We start from the raw sequence: 19,584 nt of genomic DNA, 5'->3' as shown, positions 1-19,584 counted from the left end.
GTCATTACCCTTTCGCAGCAAATAGCAACTTCCAATTGTTAGATAACTTCAATATCTGTTTCTCTGCAGGAGAAATGCTCGTCATTTGGGAGAGGATGAAGATCCATTAACTCAGTGTGTCAGACAAGGAGGTGAGGAGCAGATTCACTGGTCCCAGTCAGCAGTTTAACTGTGCTGGATCAACAATATATTTATGTTAGCCATCATTGTATGTCGATGCTTTATAATTGGACATTCAGTTGCAGTACATATACAGTATTTGCAGAATATATGTAAGGTATACAATGTACAAGGTACAAGTCAGTTATTTATGTGGGCCAACATCACCTCCCACTCTCAGCCCTCTGTGGGGATTCAGAAAATGGAATTCTGGCTTAACATATACACCGTAAAATGTGAATGTTTTGGTATGTTTAGGCTAGTAAAGCCTTTTTTTCAGTCTGTGTAGGTGTGGCTGCACAGTAGAACAGAGCCCCACAAGAGGTGGTACGTGTAAATGTCTTTTGCAGTCAAAAAGACTTCAAACTTCTCTGTGGAAACCCCAGCAGTTCTTTTTAAGTACCCCATTGTTCCTGTTTCTGTCACTGACATTTCCAATTACATTAAGTACTGGGGAACCGAACTCACTTTGTTACCTTATTATATTCTTCTCCTGTTTTGTGGTACCAGTTATTTTTCTTGTCAAAGTGCTGAAAGGAGCCCTTGGCTGCTTATAGACTGCACGACGTCTGAAGAAACAGGGCATTTCTGAAGAATTTAAGTGAATCACCTGACATTTTCTAAAAATGAACAAGCTGTAGCCTTAACAAGTTAATCAAGGTCAAAGAACTGTTGGTTTTTTTTTCTCCAAGATATTCAAACACAAATTTAGCTTAGAATGCTGAACGAAAAAATGTGTTTCTTTATGTCTTTGGAATCAGTTTGCCTTTAAATGTATATGAATATATTTGTATCAATAATCAATTATACGATATATAGATATCCTGCATTAAACTGAATGTATTCAGTTATTCTGAATATTTGAAAATGGAATAAAAATTGAGACTCAAAATGAAACATTTTGCTCCTAAAAAACATTTTGAATATCACAACACAAAGCATCTCTAATACGTCACATCTTTTCCTTTCAGCAGGGCTGCAGGTGGAGGCGGAGCACAGGGTGATGATGGTTGCCGAGGGTAACAGCACCTACCTGGAGTGTTTGCCTCGCTCCAGACAGGCTGCAGTTACCTGGTACAAACAGGCTGGAGAGAATAGTCCCGAACTAAACCAGGTACATGCACACATTTTACTCTCGTGCTTTCATTTAAAATTACAAAACTTAATGTTTTAAAAATGGTCACCACAAGTTTATTCACAGACTGTCAACACATTAAACCAACACACGCATCTTGTCCCTCTAGGTAGTAACAGGTGACCAGCTGGTTGTGATTGAGCGAGGCGTCCTGATTCGGAGCGCTGAGCTGTCTCACGGGGGTGTCTACCACTGTCAGGTGGAGGAGCACGGCTACCGCTGGACGGCGGTCACCGTCCACCTTGCTGTTTGGAGCTCCTCTGCCAGTCGCATCCTCGGTTCCTTTTCCAGTTCGACCTATCAGAGCGCAGGAACCCAGCCCTGGTACGAGAACGTGATGGCACTGATTCACCCAGGAAACCTGGGCCAGCACTGTAAGGCTCTGGGATACCGTCCCCCACGCAACCACCGTCGCCACGGTGACGTCATGGCGGCCTTACAAAAGGCCCAAGAGAGAGCAGAGAAGCACAAGCATGGGGGAGGAGGAGGAGGAGGGGGAGGAGGAGGACGCGCAGCAGGGAGGAAGAGCAGAAGCAAGCCGCAGCAGAGGGCGCCACGGAGCGCTTGAGCGCAGATGATCAGAGACTTAAACGCACACGCACAGTTTGTGTACCATACACACAAACACACATGTACACACGCACACACTTAACTTATACATTGAGACACACACATACTGTATGTACAGAGACGATTTCATGCGCATGCACTTATCTTCAAACAGAAAAGACATCCTCTCATCGCAGTGACAAACATCCGAGCTAAGCTACACATATTCTTCTGAAGAATGTACAAGAGGATTTGGACAGAAACAGACTGTTGACTTTGTTAATAAAGATAAAATAAAAAATTAAAGTACAATAACTTAGGCTGCATAGCATGTTGAATGAAGGATGAACAACATGGCCAAAACACTCAGTTTGACTGCGTCATGACAAGGACATTGGAGAGGACATCTAGCATATGGAGCTTCCACAGAGAGCCTTGTTCCAGATGTCGAAATTTGGCATTTAGAAAAATCATCAAACCCTTTTAAAAATATTGCTGCTTTAAGGGACCACTTTGGTGACTGCATGCTTTGACCTATTAAATTGAAATTGATATACAGTTGTTCAACGAAATCAACCATATGTTTTAGAATTGCTTTCCTACCTTCAAAGCAAAATTTGATTTCTATTCCTTTCAGTGAGCGAGAAGTAACTGTAGTTGTGAGAAGCTTTTTTCAACTCTGTCTGCGCTCAGATTCCAAGGACACTTCAAACCCAAGATGTCGGAGAATTGTGGATCAACTGCTGACAAAAGTATTTTATTGTTGAGCTTCTGTCAGAAAGAGACCAAAAAACAAGACAAAGAAGCAAATGTACCACATGTGCTGAATAGATTTGGAGCTTGTTCAGCAGCCAACTGTCAAATATCAGTCGTGATTTTTAATAGAATATTTAATGGAATGCTTTGGAAAATAACATGCGGTGTTTGATAATTAAGGGGCTGAAACTTTCAAAACTATGTTATCCAGGTAGCGACTTAACTCAGCAGCAGCTTTCAGAAAACAAATTAGGCTTATTTAGGTCACAAGTAAATAGCACTAAAGTGTTTAAACACCCCCCCATTGATATGTAACATATAACACAGTCTTTCAAACAGCTCACCCACACTGAGAGCTTTGTTCGTTTCCTCAGAAAGGTGTGGCCCAACCACGAGATGACTGAAGGTGACCACAAAGAGTCAGAGAAAAAGACTCGACGACGCCTTTGATGGGGTTGCACATCAACTTTCCCAGGACATTAAAGCTCTGTGTTGCAGCCGTACAGACACACTACAACACGTGTTTGGTTCTTTAATGTTAGCTGGTAAGAGGCAAGAGGCATTCCTGGTACTAATTTTGTGCCGTGTGGGTACAAAGTGAACAAAAGTTAATTTGCTCCAATCTATTCTGAGTGTTGGTTTAGTTTTTGTAGAGTCTGCTATTTGTACATTGTACAGATATAGGGATTATGCTAAGGTTTATTAAGAAATGTCTGTGTAAAAAAAAAACAAATCCCCCTCTTGACATTCATCATTGAATGTATTTTAAATGGCTTTAATGGGGGTCATAATTAGGATAATTACTACCAGACATTTTTTATGGGTAGATTTTAAAATCATATCTTTAGCTAGTAGAAGCAGACGAGAAAGAAATTAGTTTTTTTCTGTGACTTTGGTCGTGACTGTAAACTTAGCACACTGAACCTTGTAAAATATCAGTATGTATTTAAAGGATTTTCCACTTGTATTTGACCCAACATGAACAAGGAAACACCTTCCGAAGTGGACTGAACTGGCAAGAGATCCTGCATGCATGTTTTTTTAACCAAGGGGCCGTTGGTGACTGAGTAATTAACGGTATTGCTCCAGCTGGTATTGACATCTGACTGCAAATTATGAAACAGACCCATTGTACAATAAAGAAACTTTTTTCTTCACGAAGTTGGAACTGGAGAAAGTGCTGAACAGGATGGCCATCTGGTGGACTTGGGCCTGTGAGGTTTAACTGACTTCAGTGACTTTGTTAGGTAGTAAATTGTGATTTATTCTTGATGTTGATATGGTGAGCCAGCACAGCTTCGTCCACACTTTAACTTTCTTCTTTGTGATATTTTTTGGTGTGAAGCAGCGTGGCTCAAAGAGTGAAATGAAATCCTCATAAAGTCACAAAGCCGACACTTGTTTGACATGAGTGTGTTTGTCGATCTGTCTTTGTGTGTGTGACTGATGACTGTCATTTGCTTCTGATGGTAACAGAAGTTCAACATTACTACTGTTGTTTACAGATAAACTGCATTAGAAGGGGGAAATATTATGTTAAATCCATGTGAGAGAATAAAGTTTGTGACAGAGAGAGCCAGACAGTCTAAGTAAATTAAAACCTTAACTTTAATTTGTATGGCCTACATGCATGGTGAGGTCAAATAATAACAGCCTTGTGTATACATGTAATTCATTCCACATGATGATGCTGAGCAGGCTGCAGTATATCCCATTATAGGTTTGCAGGACCTTGGTGACTTTGCTCCTCTGGCTCGATGAATTTCTGCCCTGTATGTATGTTTCTGTGTGTTTATGTGTGTTTGACATTAGTGGGATCTGAGTGAAAGAACTCCACAGGCGAAGCCAGTAAATCTGCCATATTGGGTACTCAGCAGTGGATTGGAGACACTTCTGATGTTTTAAGAAAAACAAACGAGAAAAACTCAAAACAGAGAGGGCAGAAAGTTAATGTAAGCTTGGCTTTTGGCTTCTTGGTTTTTGCCTACTTGGCTTCAGCCACATGAAAGAACCTGCCACTGCTGAACTACGTATGAACACGTGTTTGAAAAATCTGCGTTATAGAGACAAAAAATGAAAGTGTGTGTTGTTCACCAATGTTTTTCCACAATAATGAAGTTTTCTGTCCAAATTTTAAGATGCATTTCTGTCCTCTCTTGCTATAAAATGAGAACACTTTACTCTAACCATCTTACGTGCTTTGTTAGCATTCAAAACAACATATTTCGTTGTTACATCTATTCACAAGGTCAAAATCAGACTGTTTGAAGCTAATAGCAACAGCTCTGAGCTTAATTTGGGACAGTACGGTACAGTCCAACTGGGACAATGAGGCCAACACAGAAATGCCAAAAGTATAAGGGGTAAATTTCTTTCTAGTATAACCCCTCTATGAATTTGTATTGAAAATTAAAGTTACACAAAATTATAGATGCGTCCAATTTGATTGGCGAGCGTCAAGTCCGCCGCCAAACAGCTAAGGTCGGAAATCAGAACGATAATCTACAGAACGTACATAGCTGAAGAGGTAGTGGCCACAGTGTGTGCAATCAAAGAAAAGCCACTATCAAACTCTCTATTTTCCATCGAATAAACCGCCAATTTTAATTTAATCTGGAATACTCTGACAGTTAGCTAGCATGCATCAGATCCAGCAACCTGAAAATGAGAAAGCAATGGAGCTTGTATTGACCTTGAGCATATTGTGCGTGTATATGACTATATAACGCGGGTATTTCTCAGATCCAAAAACCACACTAGCAGGAGGCAGTGCTCCTATGAGACGTTTTAATGTTCGACCATTCTAAACACTGAATGCTTTCCTCGAAGACATGGTGCAGAACTGCTCCTCATTCATTGTGAGGGCCTCGCATGTTTCACTGTGTTATGCTGTATTTACATCTCAGTGCCAGTACCCATCTCTTGTGATTTTCCAGAACAGCTTCTCTGCAACTGGAATTGACCTGTCATCATATGATCTCCTTTCATAAGCTGAGACTTTGTTTTTCTTCCTGTAAATAATGTATAAAAGTCTACTTTAAAATATGTTTGTGTTGTGTGGTTTAATGAGCCTTCAAGAAATATATGTGCAAAGTCTTGACTACTCCAACCACACTTGTATACAGTAGCTATGATACACAACTCTGTCAAGTGAAAAGTGCATGTAGTGTAATACTGACTAAACCTTTTTCAGTGAAACGGATACCTTCCTGTTTTTGTAATCTTTCTGTTTTACATATGATGTTGCTGCAATGATGTTTGGATTTTATCTTTTGCTTCTACAAAGTTCTAATCGAACATACACATAGAAATAATTTAAGCCTTCTTTCAATGGGGATCCAGATCGCTACTTTATGCAAAATTCAACATTTTTAAGTCAAGCATCTTTCAGCAAAGTTGTCCAATTCGGACACACAACAGTGTGATACATTCCAGTGGAAACATGCTGATATTCATGTCTACTGTACATGATTGACTTCAGCCCAAAACAGCAACATACCATTCAACACCAAACCACTATCTGTCTCTGCCAAGGTGACCACTACTGCGTTTTATCATTCAATGTCAAACAACTGGTAGGTTGAGCAATCAGATAGGCGAATGATACATTCCAGTCGTTCCAGATACCGAAAACCCGTCACTGGGTGTGATTTACTGTTGGCAAACGTGGGTCAGTAACAGTTCATTGTTCTCAGCTGCTCTTGTATGTTATTGTATGCAGTCCGCACAACTACCCAGACTTCACTGACTCTGGCCAAACACAAGCCATTGTGGCCTCTTTTTTAACTACTGAGTTACACTTAATTCACTCTGAGGAACAGGATATAATAGTGAAAGACAATTATACACTTCGAGTAAATGTCTCTTGCGGTGCTGTATTTTATTTTTAATGAGATTCTTTCTCTGTTTTTTTGTGTTTTACAGAAGAGTCCGCTGCCTGTGGTACCATACTTTATACAATATTAGCTTTCTTAATAGATATTCTTCGAAAGGCAGTGGCAAATCATAACACCCTGATCTTGGCTCTCTGCCAATTTTGTGATTACATAGCCCACCCATTTTAGGAAAATATATGATTGGTTAAATTAAATTTCACTTCAAATACATCCGTCATTGTGTTCTTATCGTGTTGCTTTCTGTAACTCCACAGAGAGTGCACTGATCACACAGCTGAACATACATAAAAATTCTGATAGGATGACTAACTGGCTTCTTTCAGGTGTGGTGTCAGGCTGAACCACCTTCGTCTGGTATGTGTGAAGAACAGTGGCCGGTTAACGAGAAAGTCTTTCTTTATACAGATAAGGATCAACTGATATATGAAATGGGCTTTTCACACGGTCAACACGGGCGCTTTTTAAAAGAAACATTTAATATCTCTGTGAGTCAGATGGACAATAAGAAAATTAACAAAAACCTTCCAAATCTTTGTATCTATTGAGTAAGTGTTGAGACCAAAGGGGAACGACTTCATTTGGAAGTTTTTTTTTACCACCTGAGTTATGCACAGTGCTATTAGCAGTTTTATACCTTCAGAGCTACTAAAAGTTATTTTTTGGCTCCAGTCCCCTTTGGTTCAAAATGAAAAATCTTAACAAAAGCTGGAAGAACTGCAATGAATCTTGGTAAAGACATTAAATGGTCCTTAGTGGATGCATACTAATAATATGCCAAATTCAAGTCATTTTCAAGTCAATATTTCAAAATTAAGAAGATAAACGTGTATAGTTTTTGGTAGAGCCATTCCTGTTTTATGGAGGCTGAAACCACAGTTTTCTCCAAGTGCTAACATCAGGTCAAATCAGCGCACGATCTAATTTACTTTTCAGCAGTTTCACAGCAGTGTACTGTTACACCGCAGTAAGGACTGCTGTGGCTCAGATGGTGGAGCAGGTTCTGCACTTCTCACAGAGTTTGTTCTTCAAGTTCTGGTATTTTCACATAGAGAGGACACTGAACTCCTGAATGGATTAAAATGTGTGTGAATGGCTTTGTACTGAAGGTCAAAAGGATCAACATAAATAGAGACTATGTAACTCAAGAAATAAACTCCTGAATTTGGGAGTTATCTACTCTAGGTGACAACTATAATAAAGAAACTTGGTTTCAACATAATGGCAGTTTGTGGGAGTGGTGGCTTTAAGTATCTCCATATTTGCAGAATCTCATTAAGCTTTCAATAAAAACATATCGCACTGTTAAAAAATTGTTGCAGAACACTTGAGCTTATGAAAGGAACAATCAAAGGAGAAGCTTTTGGCATTTGCCACACAGAATGACTCATGCAACCTCTTGACTTTTTTTCCATCTATTCAATCAGCCACAGAGACCTCTATTCACCATTTTACTTATAAAAGTTCCTTTAGGTGTTATAAGAGGTTTATGCACGTCACTTTGTAATTCCTTACAGTGAAGTTCTCATACAGTCTGCTCAAATGTTTAGGATTAAGTTTTACTGCAACTGCAGCGACTCTGGTGGAATAATTCCACTGGTGATTTAAGATCAGTGTGGTTTTTTTAAAAATACATCAATTTCCACAGACATTTAATCATTTACATACCTGTATAACCAATGGATCTACAGTCTTGATTTTTCTCTACACCAGCCAAGACAAGGCGCTGAAACCCACTTTCCAAGCACACAATTTTTGCCCTGACCCCACATAAAGCTGATCTTTGTTTTGGTTTTGGAAACATCTTTAAATACCTGAGTTTCCATTAAAAATATACTGTATGTGGTATTCATGGTGAAGCCCAGGATGCAACTTGAATTATCGTCTATTTTTGATAACCTGGGGAAAGTTTTAATGTAGCACTAAAAAGCCAGGAGTAGCTTTCCTTACCAGAATGGCTGCAATTAAAACAGCACATTACACTACTAGTTATCATGTTATTTGACAGTATAGCTGTTAAAATGTACCAAAGCATGGATTAACTTTCAGTGATGTATAAATGACTGAAGACTTGTTGTAAAACTGACATACAGGAAGAAATGGTTGAAAGAGCTACTTACAAATAGCTCAAACTGTTAGAAGTATAAAACAGCAGTGCTAGATAAACTATGGAAACAGTTAAAACTGTTTGATAAAAGTATAGGAGGCGTTCCATGTGAAGTCACACAAGAACACTTTGAGACAGAATAGAAAGTAACAATGACCAGAGGCTCAAAATTGAAAAATGTTTCACTAAATCATAGGAAAAAGTTTTAATTAAGTGGAGAAACTGACGAGGAAATAACCCACAAATATTCAGCTGAAATTCACTAAATGAGTTTTTATATGGACTAACAGGTAGTGGCCTAATATGTTCAAGTAGCTAACCATACTTGATAAATGGTAAGCTGATGGCAACTATCAGGAGTAAATAGTATGCAGAAAGGTGTTTCAAATTAGTTGAAATATGCATATTTGAAGATAAAAACTGCTGATGAAGGGAATCTATCTGACAGGACTCCATGTCAAGTTTGGGATCTACTGAACTACGGGGAAAACGACATTAGTTCTGTTGCTGAAGTGCTCCCCCTCTTTGTCAAATGGTAAATATCATTTAATGGTGTTGTGAGATAATAAAGACAACCTAAATTAATTTAGCTTCTTTTTATATACTGTCTCATTTGAAGAGGAATAAGTCCAGGTCACGTCATAAAACTTGTCCCTAAACTTAATTAATATCTGTGATTTAAAGACTCTTACAGTTATTTTGGCCACCAACATGTCATGAGTCTGAATCTGCAACTTTGATAATGACAAACCGCTTCTGTATGGAGACACATGCTCTGAATTTCTGATCGTACCCTTTCTTGTGGGAGTTACTTTTACATTCAAATAGCTTCTCTCTGCCAGTGATACTCTCAACAAAGAAAATAAAATCCGGTAAAGGACCCCTCTATAGGGAAAATCTAAAGTAATGGCTTATTTCTGAGGCCTAATTGTCTATTTCTTAGGCTTTGATGTGAGTCACACATGGAGAGGGAACAAATGGGATGAAATATCTGCATCCCCACAGAGAGACAGGGCGCAGCTGGCCTGGATGGATGGGGTGGATTAGAAATTTTACAAGATCTTTAGATGTGGTGACATTGAGGTTTTGAAAACTCTTTCCTCTGTTTGTCATTTGTTACCACATTCAAGGGTATAAAAAGCCACAGACCTTGGTTTAGGCTGTTTGCCTCCAAACAGCCTAAACCAATGTCTTTTCACACATTCCTTTGATAAATTTGTAGTATTTTAGCTGATCTCATGTCATAAAGTAGCTGAAGTAGTGATTATGAGGAAAAAGAAAAACATAGTATTTGTAGCTTTTTTTTAAAGCAGCAATGGTTGTTAAACATTTCGGCCTGATTATATTTTTGCACACATGATAAATTTTTTGGTTTGAGTGGAATAATAGGAAACCCATTCCTATGACCATCCTGTAAGTCGAAAAATTTAAACATGAATGAAATCAGAAAGGTGGACTGTGGAAAACTGGTTTGTATCATGTAAAATGATTCATTTTTCATTCATAATTTCACTTGTAATGTGAGTTATATGTATTAATTCACATTTGGTATACAATCTACAATTTGCCTGTTGGGTTTTCTTGTGTTTGGGTGATGGGATCAAACACATATTTTCTACAACAAAATGAAACGTAACTTTTGAGACACAGATGTGAATCACAAACCTAAACCAGGAGTGCTTCCGATGTAATACCAGCCTTTAGAGTTTGGTTAGTATAAAATCAGAAACATACAAGATGCCAGACAATTCAGTTATTTATTCAAGGGAATTCATTTATTGCTTAAAAGACACAGTCGCACATCCATATGTGAAACAGATCCAGCTTGAAGATTCTTCCGATAACTGCTGTGCTTCTTCACATTTAGCATCATGAAACCTTCCTTATGCAACTTCTTGTCCAGGGAAGCTCTAGCCTGAGGGCATATGGTGTTTGTCTCCATCTGTTGGGATAGTAGAGGTACATGCGGGATGAGTCATACTGACATGGAGAGAGACAATTAAACTTTTACAACAATAACTTAAATGAGAAATATTATGCTCATAATCATAATGTTGCAGAATGCAGCAGCTTTCTGCTGCAAAATTCTAGATCTGTTTTAATTACAAATTAGGAACAATCACTCATGGGCTTTAGGTAGGAAACATCATTAATTAGATAAATATGACACTCGAAGCTATTTTGCAATGTAGTTGGAAATGAGTTAACATTTTGATAGCAACGTCTCGAGAGATCTTTAGTTTTGTGAAGCGGAACACTTCTTTTGAGGTTTGTGGGGAAGGATATTTTGATCGGACTCGTTTGTTGCTGTCACATCTTACAGAATTGAAACGGCTCCGGTGAGAGTTTTCTTTGATTAACTAAGCTTTTTTTTAAAGATAACACTATGGACCTTTGTAAGATAAGTACAAAGACAACCCTTTAATGCTTTTTACTGCGCAACAGTGTCAGACAATTAAAAGCGAGTTAAGACAACATTGTCAGTTAGAGGCCTGGGTAGCTAACGTTAGCCCTGGTACGCTACCAACAACATACGCTGCTAGCGAGCTAGCAGAGTAACAACTTCGTCAACGCTGACAGGCAGTTATTCTTGTCCCTTCGTGACTTTGTTTCCTTTTGTAACATACAGTTTAGTCTGGACGGCTGTTGTCTCAACGAAATGCAAGCTTTTATCAACACTAGGTTAGCTTAATGTGTGGCAGTCTTAGCATTGTTAAGCTTAAAATACGTCAGTTGTCCATGTGTGTTCGTGTTTAATTATCCGGTTATGATTGGCAGGTTGTGAATAAACGAGCGGCACACCAAAACTAAAACTGCGCCAGTGGATTGATGTTGCACATCTGTTTAGATCCCCACCCTCCTGAACTTCCGTATTCCAGTTTTCATAAACATTTATTTTACTTGATTCCAGAGTTCAAGAGACAAATGACACTTACTTTACTTATGGTTACTTTGAGGAAGTGCCAGATGTCCTGTCATATAGTTATGCCCATTTCAACGTCTCTTTTATTTTATGTAGCATTGTTATAACTGCTCTGCTTGCACGATTATTGAGTAAATTGTGCTCTGGAGTGATGCAGACAGAGTGCGCTCAGTGCTATTTCAAAATGTTACTGAACATCAACATGAATACAAGTGGCTTATAAGTGCAATTATTTGGCAGCTATTTCTGACACTCAAATGAAAACTGCATCAAAAGTTGGCAAAAAAATCTGTAGATGAGGTTTCTGTACTTTCTTTATGAAGAAATATATTTTATGTTATGTATAAACAGACTTAATTCATACTATTTTATTAAGTAAAACTTTTTATATCAAATAAATTAAAGGTGTATATCAATCAATTCTGATTGTTAACCACAGAGTCTCTTGCTTGAAGGCTTCCAGTAAAATTCTGTCTTTTTTCAGCAGGTGGAGGGATGAGTCTCTCCCCTGTGATTGGCACTGAGGTGCCAGAGACAGCTAATGGGGTGGCGTCACCTGTTGCTTTGGAAAATGGGCCTCATGCACCAGTCTCGCTCAAATATGGGGGGAGCAGATTACCAGGTCGTGGGGAGGCATCAGTAGACGGGACTCTCGGAAACACAGAGAACTTTATAGGTACAGAAAACAGAGTTTACGATGGAAAAAGCCACTTTGACGCAGAGACTAACATTAATCAGAGAACATCAAGTTTATCATTACACAGTCCTGAGGTGACAGACCCCTCCGTCCCTGCTGGGTCAAGCACAGCAGATTCTGAATCAGGATCCAAAGACACAGACATTCCTGAGGCATCCAAGACTCTGGATGCCCCTGATGTGGTTTTCATATGGGATTCAGCACAGCCACCACAGCATGGAGAGTCAAAAGGCTCATATCAGCAGGGAGGGGTCACTGCAGGCAGACCGCAAACCAAGGCAGTGAATGTAGAGGGAGGCACTGACAGCCGAAAGCTGCAGGAGGGGGATGAGGGTGAGGAAGATGAAGGGATAGAGAAACAGGATGAGGAGAATGATGAAAAGAATGAAAACAAGTGGAGGAAACAGCATACAGGAAGGAGAACGGAGATGGAGGTGAGTGGACTGTATTCCAGCTTTATTAGATTGTGAGTACCAGAGAGAGCGGAGGGCATAATTTCATTAAGAGAGAATAACAGACAACAGATGTGCAGTCATGCACATGATCTAAACTAAAAGAAGTGCAACTAAATGTAGTCAAGCCATTATCTTTTAACTGACGTTTTAGTTTGCTTGGCTTTTAGAATAAAGTTATATTTTTTCATCATGAATAAACCTGGAACTGAGACAAGAAGCTTTCTTTGAAAGAGCAGAGGGATAAGCAGACATGCAGCTTTTGTGACAGTTTAATAATAATTTACTGGTGTTCTTCACTTCCCGTTTTCTTTTTCTCTTTTGGTTTCCCCCCTCACCCACATTTCCAGTCTTCACGACACTATTCCTCCTCAGCCCCTGGTCCTAGCACCTCCTCTTCCTCTCCCCCACCCCCTCTTCTTCCTTCAGATGACACCCCATGCCCTCCTCACATCATGGCCCAGGTCTGGGTTCGCAATGTCCGGGGGATGCAGGACAGCAAGAGCCTGGATGAAATCAGCCAAGCGTGTGGCGGTAGGTTTCTGTCACAGGTTTGATCATGTGTTTCCTGTGCTTTGGTGCTTTCCTGCTCTCGTCTCTTGTCAGACTTTAGAAATACACATAAGTAACTAATTAGATTGAAGGTAGTGGAACGTGTTTTATAACATGATGTTGCTTATGTCGGCTTGTTCTCTACAGGCGGTTCAGGTGCCAGAGGAGGGAGCAGAGGTGGCCAGTCTGAGGGCCGACGGGCCACAATCTCCTCGGCACTGGAATTAGAGGGGACCGTTAGCCATGAAGGAGACCTTACAAACTTCATCACCAAAAACCTGGAGCAGAAGATCAAAATGAGCTCCAAACCTAGTCTGGACTGCAGTGATTGTGAGTGACAGGTTCAGGTTAACTAAAAGTCTGAATTTTAGTTCAATAAATAATTTAGTCCCTTTTTTCCTTCAGTAATTTATGACCATGTGGTTAGAATTTTCTCCTAATGTTTCAAATTCAAAAGGATTTAGACCTTGTAGGTGGGTGTGCGCACACAAGGACATGAACGTTTTAGTTGTTCAGATAGATTAAAAATCCTCTTTATGAGTTAAACTTGTGGAACTGAGGAACAAAAAAGAAAGCAGCTGTTAAAAATAGTTGCATAGTTAGTGCTTTTATTGCAGTTTAAGTCCAAAGTTTTCAGTTTGAGAAGTCTTGAGTCATCTTGAATGATGTTTTTGTGGGAAATGAATACAGCAAATAGAAGGCAACATGTGTAAAGCTATTCCAAAAAAGAAACGATGTCTATCAGTTTAGCAGGTTGACCCAATGTAGCGTGTCCATTAGCCGCCATCTGTCTTGTCTGGCTTTCCTGTAGGAAAACCCTGAAAAGCTGCCCTTCACTCTCAATCCCCAGTGGATGAGAGTGTCAGCTAAAGCAGCCATTCAATTAAAGGCAGCAACACGGTCAATATGCCCTCTGTGGCAGCTCATTCCATCTACCTGCTGATTCAATTAAGATGGATGACTCACACACTTTGTTTAAACTGGAAGGATTTATTACTGAGGTCCTGGACCTGCCTGATAGGGAACTTTCAAAGATAAAAACACGTGATGTTTTGTGTATTCCTCGATTTATTGACACAAGGTACAGGTTTATTTTTGGTTGGAATCTTTCTTTAAAGGGAATCTCAGATTGTTCTAGTATGTTGTGTGTTTTGTTTGTATTCTTGAACCTCATTTCTTTGGAGCGGTCTTTTATTATTTGGCTGTGTGTAGGTAGTCCCTGTTAATGTTTTGTCCTGCCCTCTACCTTTTCTTTCAGTCTCTATGATCTGTGTTTGGGTATTTTGTGCTGAATTAAATTAATATATGTAGTCAAGACAAAATGAATGATTCCTTTTGGCTGTGTTTATCATGTCTTCATAATTACAAATGAAATCCAGACATATCCTGGCTCAAGTTGTTCAAGTGTAAGCAATTATCAGCAAAATGTTTTCTCTCTCTTCTTTAATCGACTTGCCAGCTAAACCACAATCAATTAAAAAGACCTGTAAATGCGACCGTACTACTTTTATATGTATCCATCTAATTTAATGTTCATTTCTTACCAGCTGACTGCTCAGGTCCCATCTACCGAAGCCGGGGGTTGTCACGTAAACCGGCAGATATCCCACCCATTGATCCCACAGTCCTGGTGGACCTTCAGAAACACACCCAGGAGGTGGCGCAAAGCGTGGAGATGATGATGCGGAGCCTCAACGGAACCATCCAGAATGTGAGTCCTAAACTTAGTCACTTTTGTTCCTAAAAGGCCAAGTTTATGGTATGTTGTGTGTTTGTTAGCAACTCATTGAAGATTGTGTATTGATCTAATTGCATTCTGTGTATATACAAACAGAACATGGATACCTGCTTATGTCACCACAGCTGGCTCTTAGTGTCACACATGGTGTCTTTATGCCCCCTTGTGGCCTCATTTATTTCTGACCACTAGAGTAAGTCTTTTGTGGCCGTCTTGGTAACCGACTTTCTGTCTGACATTTATCCAGATGACAGCTCTGAGTGTGGGCTATATCCAGACCTACAGAGACTCGGTCGACAGCCTGGGAGAGTCTGTAGACATGAGTATTAAGGTATAGTGTGTGTGTGTGTGTTTGAGTGTGTTCCTTTCTCATAAAGCAAAAACTGCCTGTTGGCTGTGTGAGGCTGTTTTTGGTAACAAGGGAAATCAGTATCAGCATTTGCATGCTTAACAGCTCCAATTTGATGTGAAATGCAGAGTTTGACTACAAATTGGGTTTCAGATTTATTTTAGCTCAGTGACTCTCATTTAGTCTGAATTGATCTTATCACAACTTCTGAGAGATATGTTTGGATGTTGTATTATAGTCGTTACATTCATTACACGATGGGTCATTTTACAGAAATAGAGACTAACAGAATGTATTTTATGTCTTGGACACAAACTTGAGTCGTCTCAAATATCAGCAAACTTGTTACCGAAGCGAATCAGCTTTGTTATGAAAAGAAAGTCTCTCAATGTTATCAGGGCCGAAGAAGGCAAACCTCATTAAGTTTGTATGGTTTTATCTTCTGCTTCGGTCTCTCGGTATCTTCTCTTTCAGTACGGTGCATTTTTGTTTCCACAGGGTATGTACACGCTGATGGCTCGCTGTGAGGAGTTGGATCGTTCCATGCAGCCCATACACTCGCTGGCGGCGCAGATTCGTGACATTAAACGCACTCTGGATGCTCTAGAGGCGATCTGCAAGTAACGCCATCTGCCCGGTGGAGATACGCTCCCCAGCTGAAAAGATTTGATGTCAAACTGATGTCAAACAAGAATCTTGGCAAGCAGGTAGCACACACACACTGCAGCGAAGATTGAGTGCACCTCTGGAGTCCTGGAACCATCGCTGCTTGGCATGCTGGATATTTGCCACTCATACTTCTTCTGCTCGTCATTTGAAGATGGCCATGTTTGTGTTGTGAGAAATCTCAAAAGAATCTGTTTACTTGGCGGCTCTCGGGGATGAGCTTTTTCTTCTTCTTTTATTGTCCACTAATCAAGTAAAGAAACAAAATCTCAAAAATGCATTGTTTTTGGAGACACTTGTTCCCTGGACACATATAAAGACAAACTGAAAACAGATGCTTGAAGATGATGGGAGAGATGCGTTGTTTTTCCACTTTTCTAGTCTGTGGGGTACTTGGTTATTATCCGTCCAGCCTGTGTGGTTTAGATTGCACTAACCTCTCCTCCCCAGAGGGGGGCAACATTTCTGTCCCTGGAGAGGCAAGACTAAACTGCTCACCAGACAGTGACTTTTGCACAGGAACAGAAAGTCTATTTTTTAATCTTATGCAACAAGCAGATTCTTTCACTGCAGGCTAAATTCGGGGAGTGGGAGTGTTTGTGTCTTTTATGTGTTTATTTATTCAGTTTGCTCAGCATGAATGCTTGTTCAAAAGCACTGCGACTGTGTGTCACTGGGAGCAGGCTCACACGGTAATGGATGCTGCATAATGAACTCAGTCAGTGCTGAAAGTGTTTCACTTTATCCACTTTATCAAAAGAAGTTGAATCTTTCAAACACAGCTCTCTTTCTCCCATATGATGCCAGCACTCCTCTGAGTAATCCACAATGATCTGGGGAAAAAAAACTGGTACTGTGTCTTAAGTAGCTCCCACAGTTACTTTGAAAGTTTTCCAAATAATAAAAAAACGTCCGATACCTGAACTGATTTGACATTTAGAGGTGGTCCGTTTAGCTGGATATTGACTTTTACACCAACTCGATTTGATCAAGGAGTCCAATATTTCGAAATATGACATTGCAACAGAGTTTGTGGTGGAAACATAAATTTCTTTCCAGTGAACAAGTCAGCAACTCTGCTGCTTCCGTGGATGTTGAAAGAGCATGTCACTGTCTTCAATGTGAACAGCTTCTGGCTGTAAAACAGTGCAGAGGTGTCATTATGTAGAGTCTGAAATGAATTTGCACCCAGACATGACTGAAAATCTCATCTCTTTTGGGTTGTATGTATAGAGATCAGCCTGATGCCTACCCACCTGGGATTGAGTAGATGAAGCGGAATCCAAACTTGGCTCAGTCGTCTTAAATATCTGCCTTGCGGCCAGAGAAAACACCTTGTCAATAATCACAAGCTGAGGGCTCAGATCTGTGTGCAAAATCATTTCATCACTATCGTGACTAAGGTTTGGTGTATCACTTTTAATTCAGTTAAATAAAAGTACTTAAATTATAATTTGATTATCTTTTTAAGTTCCATTTTTGCTCACATTGTGTGAAGTTGATTTTCTTTCTGCTCTAACTGAATCACTTACTACAACTAACCACCGGATATACAGAAAGAACTACATGAGAGAGATTATTCAAGGAATCTTAAGGAGTTGAGAATGGATGGAATCGAAATGCGTTAGGCTGATAGATTCATCCCACTTGAAGTTTTTTATGAGACCTTTTTTTGCCGACCTCTCATCGCCAGTGTTTGAATATTAGAGGTTCAACTTTGATTGAGCCGTTTTAAAGAAATCATGTTTGTATTGCGGAGCACAGTTCCAAATTACATTTGAATTCATTCAATAACTCGAAGAGGAATTGTTTGCCGGCGCTTTGCCGACTCCAATTAGCTGCTAAGTTTTGGTTGTTGTAACAGGTCTAATGCCTAAGAAACGAAGGGATACGTGTAACTCCTGCATTGCTTCTACAGTTCATACATTTGCAACGAAAACCTTGCAAATCAAACTCCCAGAAACAACATTTGGACCACGTTGGGTTTTTGTCTGGTAGCGCTGAGCAGTAATAGTTCGGTGGTTGTTCAGCATTTCCTATCTCTGCATCTCCAACACGGGAAGGACGGGACACTTTGTTTGGGAACATTGCTCGCAGCAGCCTGGACGCAGCTTATGAATGTGATCTCCATGTTTAACTGATTACAAAGTGAGTATTTATCTCTTTACTTCATTACAAAAAAAAGGATGACTATAGAGTCTGTTGCTGTTGCTTTGCCGACCTAAAGCCATGTGATCCTGTAAGACATACTTGACTGAATGAAGAGGCAGCGGTACTTCTGTCGTTGCACTGGTTGGAGTCTTTTTCGTAGATGATGGTACCTGTATAGTGCTAGATATGGCGTCGCCTTCTTTCTTTGAGTGGATTCTCTTGACTCTCAGTCATATTTCCTGATTTAGTCAAACCTACCACTGGAGTAGTTTTTGGGATATTTAATCTAAAGAAAAAATGTAATTTTAAGAGCAACAGTGCAAGCGAGGTGAGTGCACCTTTTTACGTGGAACGCTGTAGATATTTGCCTTTACTGTAGGAGCTTTGAAAGAGGCAGCAGGGGCAGTGAAATGGTCTAAACCGTCTCTGCACCTATTTATGCGTTTCCACCACGATGAGGGTTGAAGTTATTTTAGAATAGATATGTTACTCAGGCTGTTACTGTTAAACCCGCTCCTTGGCTTGGTGTCACTTTCTTCAGCCATGTCAGGAAACATCTGTAAAAACTGTTGGCATGAAATTACAAACAAAAGCCATTAAAATGGAAAAGCGTGAGTTACAGTTTATGATCCTGAATCCCTCTGATGATGATAAAATATCCTAAAACACGTTCATGGCTGTAAAAGATGTCAACGCTGTGTTTTTTTTGGTGAGAAAGGACCCCTGAGAGGAGAAAAATGGAAGGAGATGCCATTTTCTTGTCCATGATCTATAAATGTAATATTAATGAATTTGTCCTGTTGTACAATCAGACACACCTGTGTGCATAAGATCTCTTTGTGTAACTAAAATGATTTAGATACCATCTTCGTCTTGTGTGTATATTTTAATGAAAAATAAATAACAAATTTACATGAGCTGCAAAAAAAACAAAAACAAGCATTTTGGTCTTTTTTTTTCTTTTTTTTTTTCGAACACTTTACTGCCTCATGGATCACTGAGGAATGAGGATGTGGAAGAGGCAGACTTAAACAACAGTATTTACACATACGTTAGACTGACATGTCAAATATTCCACAATAGTGTGACAGTAAGCCAGCGTGCACAACACCAGGACCCAGAAAAAAAGGACACGGCTTACTGGGATTCCTCCGTCGAGCATTTGTTTAAATTCACAGTTGAGCTTTTCTTGCAGTGATGTTTCACAGAGGTTTTATGGTGTGGTGCAGTTTCCCTCGAAGTCAGGCAGGGGAGGCCAGAGATCTCAGGGAAGGAGCGGACAGGCTTGAACATCTGTGAAATGTGAAGCTACGATGTTCTTGACAGATGAAATTGTAGCTCTAAGAAGACGGATAGTTGTTTTCCATAAAATGTGCATTTAAATTCTTCATGCTTAAATGTCAGGCTGAAACGGGGCTTTGCGTTGCCACTGTTTATTAAACAGATCGTAGTTTAAT

At 39.8% G+C, this 19,584-nt stretch overlaps 2 protein-coding genes across 5 annotated transcripts in view; both read left to right on the top strand.

The window, feature by feature from the left end:
• sema3h (sema domain, immunoglobulin domain (Ig), short basic domain, secreted, (semaphorin) 3H) overlaps positions 1-5,646 on the top strand; it is a 54,919-nt gene extending 49,273 nt beyond the window's left edge. For 2 of the 3 annotated variants that reach the window (XM_072366731.1, XM_072366729.1), the window contains exons 16-18: positions 70-131; positions 1,131-1,273; positions 1,404-5,646. In XM_072366731.1, coding sequence (XP_072222832.1) covers positions 70-131; positions 1,131-1,273; positions 1,404-1,862 — 664 coding nt within the window. In that variant the 3' untranslated portion in view covers positions 1,863-5,646. The remainder of the gene's footprint in view (positions 1-69; positions 132-1,130; positions 1,274-1,403) is intronic. The other variant, XM_072366730.1, reaches the window with a different exon arrangement.
• A 5,227-nt stretch (positions 5,647-10,873) lies between these two features.
• borcs6 (BLOC-1 related complex subunit 6) lies at positions 10,874-19,051 on the top strand. Of its 2 annotated transcripts, none has more exons than XM_072366732.1 (7): positions 10,874-10,938; positions 12,007-12,653; positions 13,022-13,205; positions 13,371-13,553; positions 14,771-14,934; positions 15,209-15,292; positions 15,809-19,051. In XM_072366732.1, the coding sequence occupies exons 2-7, from the start codon at positions 12,018-12,020 to the stop codon at positions 15,932-15,934; spliced, it is 1,377 nt and encodes a 458-aa protein (XP_072222833.1). In that variant the 5' UTR covers positions 10,874-10,938; positions 12,007-12,017; the 3' UTR covers positions 15,935-19,051. The 2 variants fall into 2 exon arrangements, with proteins under 2 accessions (XP_072222833.1, XP_072222834.1); XM_072366733.1 differs by having other exon boundaries at positions 10,889-10,938; positions 12,010-12,653.
• Positions 19,052-19,584: the final 533 nt, after the last annotated feature.

Source organism: Leuresthes tenuis, unplaced genomic scaffold, assembly GCF_036924035.1.
Source record: "Leuresthes tenuis unplaced genomic scaffold, fLeuTen1.0.hap1 SCAF_16, whole genome shotgun sequence".
In the NCBI taxonomy this organism is placed as follows: Eukaryota; Metazoa; Chordata; class Actinopteri; order Atheriniformes; family Atherinopsidae; genus Leuresthes; species Leuresthes tenuis.
Note: the sequence above shows the minus strand (reverse complement) of the source record. Positions and strands in the feature narration are given on the sequence as shown.

What these genes read in the sequence shown, in the direction of transcription:
- borcs6 (XM_072366732.1), top strand. Translation starts at nt 12,018, where the DNA reads ATGAGTCTCTCCCCTGTGATTGGCACTGAGGTGCCAGAGACAGCTAAT. An exon ending in TAGTCTGGACTGCAGTGATT is followed by an intron (nt 13,554 to 14,770) that starts GTGAGTGACAGG and finishes ATTTCTTACCAG; the next exon opens with CTGACTGCTCAGGTCCCATC. An exon ending in CTGTAGACATGAGTATTAAG is followed by an intron (nt 15,293 to 15,808) that starts GTATAGTGTGTG and finishes TTGTTTCCACAG; the next exon opens with GGTATGTACACGCTGATGGC.